Below are 16,130 nucleotides of genomic sequence, written 5' to 3'. Positions count from 1 at the left end.
ATCTGGGACGAGGCGTTCCTCTGAATGGCATCTGTCTGGCAGCTACGTGGGCTTTGTTGCACACTTTTACAAAACACTACAGCCTTGACAGTGTAGTCCGGAGAGATGGCTTCATTGGCCGCTCTGTTCTCCAGGACATTCTGGTGTGATCTTGATTTGCAAACTCACCTCCAGGGTTGGTGTTGCTGGGGTATCTATTCTAAGGTAAGGAATCTATAACTACTGTTTCTTGATGAGCAATTTACTTACCTTCAGTAACAATATATCTGTAAGAAACATAAGGTAGTTATTGATTCCTTACCACCCCACCCATCCTCCCCATTCTGCAAACTGATTTCTAGGGTTAAGGATATCCTTTCAGGGCCCTAGTGTTTTGTGCAACAGTGGTCAGTGTCTTGCATAGCTCTGCGTCTCTGGTGCGGAAAGTAGTGTACAGAACTAACGTCAGCGCGCGAGGGCGGCATCCAAGTAACTACTGCAACGTCATTCTGGCGACACAACGCCAACGACGAATGCGGAGCCGACTGACGCCCCCATCTGATGTGAAGAGGTACTGCTGACAAAAAACTTTCAAGATCCAGTCTGACGCCTGGGGTTAATTCTAAGGTAAGGAATCTATAACTAACGTGTTTCTTTCAGATTCATAGGGCAGGAAGGCAGTGCACACCATGCCACCATTATCAATCTACTGATCGGGCAGTTGCGTGCGGGTAACCTGGACCTCTGTCTGGCTCACAACCTACAGCTCTGCGAGGTGCCACTTCCACCATGAGGGCCAAGGAATGTCTTGAACAGGGCTGTCTGCAATCTCCACCGCAGGCCTGTCCTTGATAGTGCCCAGCTCCTTCCAGAGAGCTGTGACTGGGCTTGATGCATAGTCCCACTTGTAGCACCATGCATACATGGTGAACTCCCAACTGGGGGTCTGCACCCTTAACCTACCTTGGAGCAGACCATGGAGGAGCCGTAGGATGAGCTGAGCATTAATCCCTCCCAAGTTCTCTGGTTGGCTGGCGGTCAAGCATCATTAGTGCTGGTGAGCAGGCAGATCATAGGACACCCTTAGAACCTGCACGTTTATCATCAAAATCAGAAAAGTAGGCTGGCTCAAGTTGTAACCCAATGGCTAGAAGAGCTCAGACGAGTACAAGTACTTTCTTTATGGTCAAATAAAATGAGCATCCCTCTGGCAGCAGCCCTCATCTTCAAACTTTTGTCCATGGCACTCTTCTGTTTAGGGGCCAGCTTGAGAGAGATCATATTCCTCATTTCTGCTCATGTTCCTCATGTTGCTAGAGGTCTCAACGGTCATCTCCACTAAACATCTTTCCATAATGAGTGACCTGCTCAATTTTGTTTAACTCTCACAGCAGCTATAGACGTCAAACTTCAGCCACACCAGCATCATGAGTCAAAGAGATATGCACTCTACAATTGTGTATCTCTGCTGAAACTACATACATCATTGTTAATCTGGTATCGGACTTCAGGTCCTTAAGTTTGCAGAAGCTACAGACGTCACATTTCATCCTTCTCACACTCCTACACAACTGCTGGCAGCAAATCCACCCCTAGGGATTCTGATCAAGGCTCTGGGCTGTATTTTGTGCCACTCCCTAGGCCTTCCGCTGTTAGGTACTACCGTTACCAAATCCGTACCTTAATGTAGAACTCAGATTTAGGCTTCTTTATGTTGTGCTCTGTGGTAGGGATAACAGTTCTCAATAGCCCTCAAAACCAGCCTTCGGTAAATTATCCTGCTGGTGCATGTGAGCACGCAAAGCCTCAAAACTGTTCCAATAACCCCAAGTCAATGAATTCTACCATCAGGTTATGACTAGCAACATCTCGTAAACCAAACGCGAGGACCTAAAGCAGAGGACATAAAGGTGACAGAGCGAGACAGGGCTTAGTGAGAAAATATTAAAGCAGATGGTATCAGAGCAATAGAAACGGAGAGGATGCCAGTACCAGTGATGGAAATTAAAATAGGAGGGGTGAAAAATTGAATGAGTGGTAGTATAACAGGGATAGAAACTATTAGAGAAGGCATCTTTTCTAGGGGTTGATAATGTATAAGTGCGTTATGTTATATTACACGTAACAGGTTACATTAGAGGTGAGTAGATGGTGTCAGAGGTGGTGAGAGCCTGTAACGTGAAATAAGTAATACTGAAGGAGGATAGACAATATTAGGGTGATACATCTTATTAGAGAGAAAATATAATACAAAAGTTTGGTAGATCTTATTTAATAGATGCATGCAATAGGAGAATAAGTGAAGTACAAAGTAACACGTCACAAGTTTACCTTTGTTAGACATAGGGACACAGAGTCGCAGTATTGCACAATCTCAGCGGGCTCTACTCCGAGAGCTACAGCAGCATTCATTAAACGGGCCCCGTCTAGGTGGACAGCCAGCCCATAGCGGTCTGCCAGAAGACGCACCTATAGAGAAAGAAAACACAGCAAAACAGTCAGGCAGCAAAGAAAAAGCTGGTACATCATGTAGTCTGAAGATTCTGTGGAGATACACCATGGGTTACTGTTAGAAAGGGGGAATACTGCTGGTTCTAGTCGGACACAACTTGGTAGTGTGGGGCAACTTATTTTTTGTGATGCTTGGCCCCTGTTCAAGACCTGCTGGACCAGTAGTACCATAGCAATGGAGTCATGAGTAACAGGTGGCTCCTGGCCTAGATTAGGAAGTCAATAAACGTCAGTTTAAATAGGATTATTTGACAGTGAGTCGCTGATATCTAGAGGTACTTCTCCCAGTTTTCCAAAGTATGTAGAACACTTGTCCAGCAGTGAGTCACTGGCATCTAGTGGCTCTTAGCTTGGGTTTAAAAGCAAGTAGATTGCTAGTGCTGCACTAATTAGGCAATCGGTAGGTGGTGGCTGTAGGAAAATGGTCTTAATGCATTACATATGGAGTTAACATGCAGTGTTCAACACCGATCAAGAACACCTATGATGTTGGTTACATGTAGGCCATAATGTTCAACAGAGTTTACAACTACAATGCGTAGCAGTAGGTGGCAAGCCTTTGAGATCTTTTTAGCACAAGTGAATAATGCAGAAGACTTCAGCGCTGACTTGGTGATTTCTAGAGACATTTCCTACTGTTCTTGAAACTGATCCTTTCAGGCTGAGACATTTGCTCTCTCTTAAGTTTATGCAGCGATATGGGTGACGGCTCATCTGTACCGACCAGATTTTCGGACCAGATGGAATCAGCTCCTAGGAGCCCCTCTAACCCAGCCGGAACGTAAACAACTCCCTCCTTAGAACGTATTTACAATGGATATGGATATATGTATGTACATCTCGTACCTAAGGATGGGGAAAGTAGCAATAAACATGCATTGGTTTTCTACAATATCCTATTCACACCTATTAGTCTCGCGGCCACGTAGGCCCAGACTAGTCTACCCTAGGGCAGGTCTGATAATGTACCATTACGCACTGATCACCATCAGTGTTCACTCGACACGCAATCTGGCGCGCCTACACACATGGGCCTGCAGTCCCAGTGTTCTCATTTATACCCGGTCTGCAATCCGGCACACCTACACACCCCTCTATCTTGGGTGCTCTCACTTACACACGGCCCGCAATCCGGCAGGCCTCCACACCGTGTCCCTCCGGTGCTCTCATTCACACACGGTCCACAATCCGGCGGACATACACACCATCTACCTTAGGTGCTCTCATTAACGCCGTATACCAACGACGATCACTTTCCTATGAACACTTAGGGATGAAGTCTGTGGTTATCTATTCAGGATAGAACTACGACAATCGAAATTGGTATGGTTTTCCGAATTACAATATGTACCTTCTGCTCTTGGCATCAAATGTTCCCTATCTCCCTACTTATTCAGTCACTCCTTACCTGATCGGGATTCGCATCCGTTCATGCAAACAATGCCTGACTAGAAGATTTAGATTACCCTGATTGAACAAGAATACAAGGCACATGTCGGTTCACTAAGAACTGGGGTGTTTTATTACAATAAAAATAAACACAGTACTACACAATATATATATGCTGCAAAGAAAAGTAAAGGTTAAGATGCGCGCTTCACAAGGAAAGGGCAGAGATCACCTGGTTAATATGAAGTCGGGGCTCGGCAGTCATCTAGGTTCCCATCTCGTCTCTGTGTCTTGGCTCGTCTCGGACTCACACCTCAGCAGTCACGGGTACACGTCTGCACCGCTATGCTCAATCTCCTCTGCTTCCCTCCAAGTCACTGGAACCTTGCTCGCTATTAGCTACCGTCTCTCTCTTTCTCTGTCTCTGTGCGCTCCACACTATTTCTCCTTCAGTCTTTCTCAGAGAGTCTCGGTTTTCGGAATCTTTCTCGGACTTCAAAATGGCGATTGTCTGCCTTGAAAATAATTAATGGCATAGATGCTAACGGCTAGCTGCCGCCTACAGACTGACTGACTCATTGCCTAACACTTTCGCTAATATGGAAGCTGTCCCTTCATGGAAAGTTACGGCCAATAACCTGCCGCCCACCAAATTCTTGTACCTCCCCGTACCAAGGACACGTTCCCAGCCGGCCGGCCTGGAGTTGTGTCTTCAGAGTGGAGAAAAATACAGTCTTTCGATAAGGGCCAGCCTGAACTGGTTCTCTCCAAGCGAACAACACCTTAAAACTAAAACATTACACTTGACCTAGAAAGCCTCTCAAGCTACCAGGCAGAGGGCAAGATGGAGTCTGTCCCGTTTAAGGCCTACAAGGCCCAAAATATGCATAACTCCATAGAAGATATACTAACACTCTTACAAAAGGATGGATCATCACTAATACTTATATGTCTATCCCCTAGCTTAAGTTTATAAGCCCTGATCTAAAGAAAAGGGTACGAAAATGCACTACTGTGCCTCATGGATAGGTCCTACTTATAGTCCTAATCCCTATACTGCAAGGGTAATAGGCTGGAGTCATCTTCCATCATCCTCCCTCTAAAAGAGGGTCGAAAAAGTCGGCTATTACACTTCACCCTTGACTCCAGTCTATTAGCCATGTCTTATATAGAACTAACATCAGTGGAAGAATAATAAGACACAAAATTAACTGACCTACTCTTTCTACCAAATCTACAAAATTGTAATAAAGAAGGAATGCACTGAATAAAGCAGCAAATAGCTACTAAAATACAAATAGAGATAATAACACCCCCTAAAATCTGTCGTAAAGAATGTAAGTCAGGCAACCAATTAAAGAGCCAGTCGAACCAGCCCTGGTCGATATGTTTTCTAATTTCTGCAGTCAAGTCGTGAAGTTTGTCAATATGGGCCTGAATCGATTTAGAATGGTCAGAGAGGTTAAAACAACAAAGACCCTCAAAGTCAGAACAGTCATGACCATGTTTTAACAGGAGATAATCAATCGCTGCGCGGTTTTGTAGAATAGCTCGACGTTCACCCTGGGCATCTAATAACAAGTCAGATAATACAGTAGAAGTCTGATTAATGGATTTAACCATCCAGCAGGCCATCTTGCCAATTGTTTTAGCATTATAAACGGCTAATGCCGGGACACCAATAATAGAAATAGCTAAACTAAGGTACTCAGATTTAGAGTAAAGGTGTATGGAGGAATCACAGTCTTCATGTAACATCATAGAGTCTCGTACTACACGGGAATGGGAACCAGGGTGTGAGGAAAACATTAACAAACTTAATCTAGTGATAGCGCATGGACCTCCAGAAATATTAGCGGGAATATAGGGCCAAGAGGTATTCCCGCACAAGAACAACCATCCAGAAGGCAGTAACATTGGACGGTAATAACTAGGAACAACTAATAAACTTTTGCATGTCATATTGTTCTTAACGGAAATACATGAACTTGGAAGTCTTTGTAAACACAGCAATCGTTGATGAGCTGAAAAAGAAGTGGCAGCCCGCAACTTTAATTTTATACATTCAGAAATGGCCTTGGGATCACATGTAAAAATAAAGCATAAATCACCTTGCGTAATGTTATATGTAGTAATCTGGGAATGAATCGGGGGAGCAGAGTCAGAAAGGGCAGAACACAAAGGGCAAAATTCGTGAGCCGCAAAATCGCCCAGAATAACATTTGGTCGGGCACTCGAAATATTGAAAATGTGCCGCAACGTTTCAGTGGAGGCAGGGACAGCAACCAAGCAGGTCGCTAGGATATCAGTCACAGACCTCATAGGAGTGAGGCAAAAATGCGGAGAGTTTGTAACCCGTTTAGCAAGGGTAATCCAAAAGTTCGAAGAAGAGTCCCACGCAGCGAAGGAACGCGGAACTCGGGTTCTCCAATCAACCGAAGTCGGCGGGTCCTCTCCTCTCCGGGGTAGCAGACCAAAAGGAGTCCAACTCCGGCACATCCTGCAGCAGCAGTCCAGAGAATGATCTGAAAGAATACAAACACAGGCCTTAATCATTCTCGTAAATAACATTTGTCAGCTGGGACAGCTTCCCAGCTATCTTTCCCTGGCTTCATCACCAAAATGGTGTTGTCATGACCGGTCGCAATAACTTCAGCCTGTTCAGGGGGATGTTTAGGCGATTGCACCCATATTTTTGCACCGGGATTATCGGTGGATCCGAAGCCCTTTTGGCCACGTATTGTTAGTAAGGTCGGGGCAGTGCCTTTCTTAATCTCACCACTGAAAACAGGCATAATCAGCAACTGAGCAACACGGTCAGATGTTTTGATTGATAAATCAATTTCACTGCTATTAAGCAGAAGAACCTTAATCTCACCCTGATAATCGCTGTCAATTACTCCTCCGAGAACTTGAATACCTTTCAAGGCAAGGCCCGATCTAGGGGCAATCAGTCCAAAGTTACCGGCTGGTATACAGACACCAATGCCAGTCTCAACAATGATTCGGTCTCTACTTTTCAGAAGTGTATCATTCATAGCATGCAGGTCCAAACCTGCGGAACCTAGGGTCGCTCTGCATGGAGCCAAAGCTCCGGGGGTAATTTCCCAGTACATAACAGTATTGGACATGGAATTAGGTTTTGCATCAACAGTTGGAGGAAACAAAGGCATTAAAGGAGATTCAGCATGCAACAAAGGACGGTTATTTAATATCAACAATGCCTGGAGCAAAAAGTCTCTCCAGTTTTTGTAATGCTCATCAGTCAATTTACGCAGCTGTTCTTTCAGCAAGCCATTCATGCGTTCAATGAGGCCCGAGGCCTGCGGATAATATGGAATATGAAAAATCCATTCAATGTTATTTTCCACACAGAATTCCTGCACCAATCTTCCACGGAAATGGGATGCATTATCAGATTGAATTTGGAATGGGACACCATAATACAATATGAGTAATTCAAGAGTCTTAATGGTATTGACTTGGGTAGCTTGTTTGCAAGGGAAAGGGACCAATAGGCCACTATAGGTATCAACAGCTGTGCAAACATACTGGCAATTTTTGCTCATAGGGAGCGGGCCAATATAATCAATTTGCCAAATTTGAGCGGACATTTTTCCTCGATGTAAATGGCCTTTAACAATATGAGGCACTGTTCTTTTTCTAGCATGCTGACAGATAGGACAATGCAGAATGACATCTTTAATCAAATTTAAAGGAATATGAATTCCTCGATCGGAAGCCCACCTGCTAGTGGCTCTTTCTCCAATTTTGTCCTGCTTTTTGGTGGGCCCATTTCGCCAATTCCGCCAAATCAGAATCCTGCATGTCCACCACTGCCTCAGAAATTTTAGACTTTTCATCTGCAATGTTATGAAAGAATTTGTCAAGGGAGTCAATCGGGGTATGAGCATCCACATGAAAGATTGTAACAGTACTCTGTGGGAGTAATTCCCAAATTTCTTGCCATAATTCTTTTCCCCACAGTTCTTTTGAATGCAATTCCCAATTATGAGAATGCCAAGTTGGTAACCATATCGCCAGTCCATTAGCAGTAGACCAGGAATCAGTGAAAATATGACATGTGCCAGGTAGTTCCTGTTTCAAAACTTGGTAAACTGCATATAATTCAGCATATTGACTACTCTTTCCATCACCAGTTGTACTCAATAATTTTTGTGTGATCGGGTTATATGATACTGCCTTCCAATGCCGTTTCTCACCAATGAATTTCGCTGAACCATCTGTAAACCACACATGTTTTCTGTCCTCCGCGGACAAATCATCAAATGGCTTACCCCACCTGACAGGAGATTCCTGAACTACAGGCACAGAACAATCATTTCCAGTCTCATTCGAGGGCGCCTGCGCCACTCGTTCATGCAACACAGCCACACCTTTCGGACCCACACGCGCTCTGTCCTGAATGTACAATTTCCATTTAATCACACTTGCCTCTTGAGCATGTCCAATTCGATGGGATTTCGGCGAACTCAAAACCCACTGCATGATAGGAATTTCAGGTCTCAAAATCACAGTATGACCTAGGGTCAATTGCTCGGTATCCACCAGAGCCCAATAACATGCAAGTAATTGTTTTTCAAACGGTGTATAACGCTCACCAGCCTCAGGTAATTTCTTGGTCCAAAAACCTAACGGCACTTTCTGTCTGCCTTGCTTTTGCCATAGACTCCAATTGGCATACAGACCATCCACAGAAACATTCAAAGCAACATCACCCTCGCCCACAGGCCACAAATCCAAGGCATACTGAATTGCTTCTTTCGCCAAATTAAAAGCATTTTGTTGTGGTTCACCCCATTCAAACGCATTCTTTTTACGGGTGACTCGATACAATGGAGCTAAAATCTGACTCAAATGGGGAATATGCTGACACCAAAAACCAAACAGGCCAATGAAGCTTTGAGCCTCTTTTCTGTTCCTCGGAACAGCAAAATCCAAACTTTTCCGCCTTACCTGTGGGATCACTTCTCTGTGACCTTCATGCCAATTAATTCCTAAAAATTTAACATTCTGAGAAGGGCCCTGCAATTTATCGGCATTAATTTCCCAACCTTTAGCACGTAAACAGTCAAGAATCTGATCTAAATGGGACTGGACTTGGTCTTGCGTCTCACCTTGAATCAAAATGTCATCAATATAGTAACACACCTGAATTTGGGGATGTACGGGCACTTCAGATAAATGCTCCGCCACCAGCCGGTGACAGATCGTAGGACTATGTACATAACCTTGAGGAAGACTCCTAAACGTCATTTGACGTCCATGCCAGGTAAAACTGAATTGTTCCTGACACTCGGGGGCAATCGGGATTGAAAAGAAAGCATTAGCAATATCAATTGACGCATGCCATGTACCTGGATGTTTCTGAATTCTTTGAATCAAAGTAACCATGTCTGGCACTGCAACAGCTAAACGTGGAGTGTGTTTGTTCAATTCTCGATAATCAACAGTCATGCGCCAAGAATTATCACTTTTGCGCACAGGCCACACGGGATTATTCCAAGCAGAAGTAATTGGAGTTATAACCCCAGCATCAACCAAATCCTGAATTGTGGCACTAATTTCCTCATGACCACCAGGAATAGGATATTGCTTTTGAGAAACCACTTTCGTAGCCTGGGGAATTTTAATGGGGGGCATCCGCAAACGACCAACCCGTACGGGTCTGGACGAAATGTAATGCTTCGTTCCAAATTGATAACAACCATCATCCAAATGCAAAGTCATTCCTTTTAAAATGTCAATCCCAATTATGTATTCCAGGAGAGGCACAACTAACACAGAATATTCTTTACGGGGAATCCTGCCAATTAATCTCAAGCGCTGTTTGCACAGCGGGGGTTTCTTTACCACCTAAACCAGTAATTGTGAAAAATTGTCCTTTACATTTTTTCGATTTACCATGAATTAAAGTGGCCTCCGCCCCAGTATCTACCAATGCTCGGGCCCTTTGGATATTACGATGTTTCCAAAAAATTTCAATATCTACATAGGGTCTATTATCTTTGTGAGCCCACCTGCGTACCGGAGCTTGACCTATTTCCTAGTCATTTTTATCGTGGTCAGTCAACCAGGACAAATCAGGATAAATGTTTTCAACTTTGTTTGGGATCAGAACGTCTTGTTCATATCTATCTCTATTACGAAATGGATTATTGTCATGTTCAAAGAATTGAGAATTGCGATCAGAAAGCTTGTGACGATCCTCCCGTCGTCTAATGTCAGGGGAATAACTCCTCTCATCTCTGCGTCTATTAGAGACACGATCATCTCTCCCTCTGCCTCTCTCTCCCTCTCTCACCCTTATGTTATCACGGCGGGGGGAAGCATCACGTTCATAGCGCCGGTCATCACGGCGATCAGCATCCACACGACGTCTCTCATCACCACTGTCATCGGACCCACGATCACAATCATTCTTACGTACACGACGGGCACCCTCCTTCCGATCCAAACCACGCTTACGAAACATTTCCCACAAGCGATTATTAGGTTCACCGTCAATGTCCTCCCTTTTCACACCATCAGCCAAAAGTGCAAGAAACATATCACGTCTAGAGAATTTATAATCCCCAGCGGTACGACCCTCGGGTCGAGATTGCCTCTCAGGTTTAAACCATTCACCCAACTCACCAAGCTGACGAACAGATTCAAGCACCATAGACAAAGGATTGCCAGTTTGATTGATCAACAAGGTCATCATAACCTGCTTATAAGCAACAGGTGAAGAACGGATAATGCGATTACGCACAGAAGATGTTAAAAGACCATCCAACAATCTGTCAGAAGTACTGAGAAAAATCGCAGTCTTCATCACTTCCTCTTTCAAACGTTGCGACGCATCGCGCAAAGTGTACCATGGCTTGTCATTGACAGGCCAATCAGATTCAGTAGGGTATTTATGGTTACAGCCATCATTCGCAAGCTGGAGCAAACTAATTTGGCCAGCACCATTATAATTCCGAAAATGATCTTGTACAGTAGAATCGGAACTCAAAGAGCAAAAACGTAAACAATCACCAGCATCAAGCATAATACCGGCAGCACCTAATTCATAAAGGCGCACCATCCATGTAAGCAAAGTTTCACTGGGCCGTTGTCGAAATCGTTGTAAAATGTCACTAACCTCCTGTTGAGTAAAATCTTCAATACTATCCAATTGAACACCATTTGGCATACCAGGAGCCTGTTGTAATTTGCGTAGAAACACAGGGTGAGCAGAAACCTCCGGAAGAGCCTCAGAGGAAGCCCGATCCTTAGATTTAGAGGAACAATCAGGGCGTGATACGTCATCAGAATGGGTAGAGCGACTACGGTCGCCAGAAATGTCATCATTGTCACAAGAAGTAGATTTACAATCACGTCCGGAGCGAGAAGACTCGCGCTTATCACCCTCCTCAGCCGAGGAGCCAGAATCATTCGAATCCCAGATATTACCATTCCACTCGTCGGGGTTCCAATCCAGTCCGGCTTTCGCCACGACCAGACGCACTTTCCATGTAGATACACGACCACGACGGTGTCTGTATTTATATTTCGCAATGCGTACTGCAGCCCTTTCGGCTATAGTTTGATAAGTCTCAAGTTTGTCAGCAAGCAATTTATTTTGACATCGCAAAAGAGTGTGCGCATTCTGCACTTCAACAAACTTTTCTTCCATATCAACAAACCGCTTCTGCAATTTAACAAACTTCTCATGCAGCACTCTGTACGCAGTCAGCACAATCCAACCTCTGCGTCCTAAAATAGGAAGCTCATCACCCTTCACTACTGGCGCTTTTTGCAAGCAAGAAACCACATTAGCGGGCTCCGCCTGTTCCAAACAAGAAGTCCAATTCTCACTCAAACCAGTAGAATCGGCCCACTCACGGGCCAAAGCCTCATAAGGCGTTGATTCCCAGCCGGGAATATCAATAGGCAATTTGAAAGTGGATTTCGATTTTTTCGAAAACATTTTGACACACAAAAAATATATACACAATTATCAAGAAAGAAAATACGTACGAGCCGAGCGCAAACCAACAAGATGAAAACAATACAGCGCACACAGGCTTCGTAAACAGTTCGTGACGCCAGATGTACCGACCAGATTTTCGGACCAGATGGAATCAGCTCCTAGGAGCCCCTCTAACCGAGCCGGAACGTAAACAACTCCCTCCTTAGAACGTATTTACAATGGATATGAATATATGTATGTACATCTCGTACCTAAGGATGGGGAAAGTAGCAATAAACATGCATTGGTTTTCTACAATATCCTATTCACACCTATTAGTCTCGCGGCCACGTAGGCCCAGACTAGTCTACCCTAGGGCAGGTCTGATAATGTACCATTACGCACTGATCACCATCAGTGTTCACTCGACACGCAATCCGGCGCGCCTACACACATGGGCCTGCAGTCCCAGTGTTCTCATTTATACCCGGTCTGCAATCCGGCAGACCTACACACCCCTCTATCTTGGGTGCTCTCACTTACACACGGCCCGCAATCCGGCAGGCCTCCACACCGTGTCCCTCAGGTGCTCTCATTCACACACGGTCCACAATCCGGCGGACATACACACCATCTACCTTAGGTGCTCTCATTAACGCCGTATACCAACGACGATCACTTTCCTATGAACACTTAGGGATGAAGTCTGTGGTTATCTATTCAGGATAGAACTACGACAATAGAAATTGGTATGGTTTTCCGAATTACAATATGTACCTTCTGCTCTTGGCATCAAATGTTCCCTATCTCCCTACTTATTTAGTCACTCCTTACCTGATCGGGATTCGCATCCGTTCATGCAAACAATGCCTGACTAGAAGATTTAGTTTACCCTGATTGAACAAGAATACAAGGCACATGTCGGTTCACTAAGAACTGGGGTGTTTTATTACAATAAAAATAAACACAATACTACACAATATATATATATATGCTGCAAAGAAAAGTAAAGGTTAAGATGCGCGCTTCACAAGGAAAGGGCAGAGATCACCTGGTTAATATGAAGTCGGGGCTCGGCAGTCATCTAGGTTCCCGTCTCGTCTCTGTGTCTTGGCTCGTCTCGGACTCACACCTCAGCAGTAACGGGTACACGTCTGCACCGCTATGCTCAATCTCCTCTGCTTCCCTCCAAGTCACTGGAACCTTGCTCGCTATTAGCTACCGTCTCTCTCTCTCTCTGTCTCTGTGCGCTCCGCACTATTTCTCCTTCAGTCTTTCTCAGAGAGTCTCGGTTTTCGGAATCTTTCTCGGACTTCAAAATGGCGATTGTCTGCCTTGAAAATAATTAATGGCATAGATGCTAACGGCTAGCTGCCGCCTACAGACTGACTGACTCATTGCCTAACACTTTCGCTAATATGGAAGCTGTCCCTTCATGGAAAGTTACGGCCAGTACCTTCCGCCCACCAAATTCTTGTACCTCCCCGTACCAAGGACACGTTCCCAGCCGGCCGGCCTGGAGTTGTGTCTTCGGAGTGGAGAAAAATACAGTCTTTCGATAAGGGCCAGCCTGAACCGGTTCTCTCCAAGCGAACAACACCTTAAAACTAAAACATTACACTTGACCTAGAAAGCCTCTCAAGCTACCAGGCAGAGGGCAAGATGGAGTCTGTCCCGTTTAAGGCCTACAAGGCCCAAAATATGCATAACTCCATAGAAGATATACTAACACTCTTACAAAAGGATGGATCATCACTAATACTTATATGTCTATCCCCTAGCTTAAGTTTATAAGCCCTGATCTAAAGAAAAGGGTACGAAAATGCACTACTGTGCCTCATGGATAGGTCCTACTTATAGTCCTAATCCCTATACTGCAAGGGTAATAGGCTGGAGTCATCTTCCATCATCCTCCCTCTAAAAGAGGGTCGAAAAAGTCGGCTATTACACCATCCTACTAAAAGGAGCAGGTTGGCTACTCTTTTCCCATTGGATACCATAAAATACCACCCAAGAGCTGTGGTGAAGCATGAAACTGGTGGTCATGCTGACCCTTTCTATGATATACTGCTACGGAGTGCATTGTCTGATGTTCCACAAGTGACAAATAAATGTACATATGTATATTTAGAAAACACACATTTGACGCAAGGTCATATTCAAGCCCCTCCCCTTCTCCCAACCTCCACAGTGCCACCAGCAACAATCTCCACCTCCAATAGGTGTATAATCTGGAAGAGTCCTGCTTGTAGTCAGGGCCCAAGTCTGGGCCAAAGGACGAAACGTGCAATGTGATGCTAGGTTGTTAAGTCCATCACGGTTTAGATGCTTGGCACAACCAATGAAAGGAGAGGAATGTAAGATTTGGGGCATCTACAGGGATTTAGTTCCTGAATCCCAGGTACTTTCACTCCCATAGCTGGGATGAGCCTTGAGTGAACATTCCGGTCAAGGAGACTCGTTTTAGATCTTGGTTTGATTAAGTATGGGGTAGGTACTCACTTAACAATGACTTCATCTTGCCTTTTAAGTTACACGGCTGACTTCAAACCCCACTGTAATTTCTAAACTTTAAATAATCAACGTCTGGTGATCCTCTAGAACACTTCAGTCACGTGCTCCAGCTGGGCTGAAAAACACAATGTCACAGAGATGAGACAAACGAAATGAGCTTGCTACCTGTAGAACTTGGTTTATCCCGCTCTTTAAGGTTGTTGGTACAGTAAACCTTTCCTTTCCTGTGTGCTAGTGTCATAGCTTAGCCACTTTGTCTTGGAAGCATATTACCGCCAGACAACATGAGCGCTCCCACCACCATCAGAAGATATCTGTGTGAAATTAGTAGATAATTATAATAAATCAGGTTCAGTATTCAAATGAAGGATCAGGATCTGTTTATTAGCCTCATCCACGAACAGCCAAGCAATAACTGACATATCAGAACATCACAGTATTCTCAGAATGGTATGACAAGAGAAATCTACATTCTGTGAGGAATCAAGTACTATTGAGCAAGGCAATACATTACACACCTTCCTCTTATACAATAACAATAAAAATAATAAAGGAAATAAGGAAAAAAGGTAAATATGGTAAGGATACAGAAATCACACTTTACAGTGAAAACAAAAGGATCAAACATAATCTTTCATATAAGCAGGTACCCTTCGTAATCTCTGACTTCTCATGCGAGGAGAAACAGTATTGTTGAGACGGGACAAAGGGAGTCTGAATGAAGGAGAGGATTCACAAGCAGTGTCAGAACCATCTTGAGAAACATTTCTCGATCTAACCACGACAACTCTACTTTTATTCCAGATCCGACCATCTTGTGTCTTTATGGCATTATCAAACACTTTGATAACAGGTCTGACATTTGTATACTTAGACCATGAACTTCTCCCAACAGGTGCCTTTATTTTTACGAAATCACCTACGTTGATTTTCTGAAAACGAACACATTTTTTTAATCAAAATAAGCCTTTCTACATGCTTGCTTCTCTAACTCCCTCTCCCTCCATACACCAATGTGATTGTCAACAAACCCTTTGTTTAGATTCATCCAACCAGGACACAACATTGTGTTGGGTGCTCTTCCTTTGAATAACTCAAAGGGAGATTTACCAGTGGTAGACTGAGGGGAGGTCCGGTAGGCCTCAATCCTTTCTCTAAGTGCTTCTTTCCAATTTAAACCATTGACTCTGGCAAGTTGGATACATTCTTTTAGTGTTTTATTAACTCTCTCTACTGCCCCATTAGTTTCTGGGTGATACAAAGAGGACAGCTTGTGTGAAATGCCACATTTAGTGAGATAGGCATCAAATTGCGCAGAACAAAACTGAGGGCCATTGTCTGACAAAATACTGTTTGGAAAACTTTCTCTCATAAATATTTCAGATAAAAACTTAATAATAGACCCTGAAGTTATCTCACTGACAGCACACACTTCAATCCAACGGGAATATAGGTCAACCAAAACTATTAAATAAGGGGTGTCAGAAACACCAGATAGAGGACCCAAGATGTCAATGGCTAATTCATCCCAAGGGTGATTAGGTAAAGCTCTACACACCATTGGCATCTGTCTAGTTTCCAGAATTTTGTCACTTGCACAACATTCTATACACTCTCTTACCATCCGTTCTGTCTCCAAATCCATGCCAGGCCACCAAAACTGGGAGCGCAACATTTCCTTAGTTTTTACTATACCCTGATGCCCAGAGTGTGCATGTAACAACAATCTTTTCCTTAAAGTATTGGGAGGGATTAGTCTCAAACCTCGTGTCAGAAG

The 16,130-nt window shown here is 44.1% G+C and overlaps 1 protein-coding gene across 1 annotated transcript in view; it reads right to left on the bottom strand.

The window, feature by feature from the left end:
- The window catches only part of LOC147702481 (uncharacterized), a 341,914-nt gene that overhangs the window by 28,609 nt on the left and 297,175 nt on the right, over positions 1-16,130 (bottom strand). The window contains exon 5 of the mRNA XM_086931085.1: positions 2,311-2,448. Within this exon, the coding sequence (XP_086787211.1) occupies positions 2,311-2,448 (138 nt within the window). The remainder of the gene's footprint in view (positions 1-2,310; positions 2,449-16,130) is intronic.

Source organism: Lissotriton vulgaris, chromosome 7 (assembly GCF_964263255.1).
Source record: "Lissotriton vulgaris chromosome 7, aLisVul1.2, whole genome shotgun sequence".
In the NCBI taxonomy this organism is placed as follows: domain Eukaryota; kingdom Metazoa; phylum Chordata; class Amphibia; order Caudata; family Salamandridae; genus Lissotriton; species Lissotriton vulgaris.
Note: the sequence above shows the minus strand (reverse complement) of the source record. Positions and strands in the feature narration are given on the sequence as shown.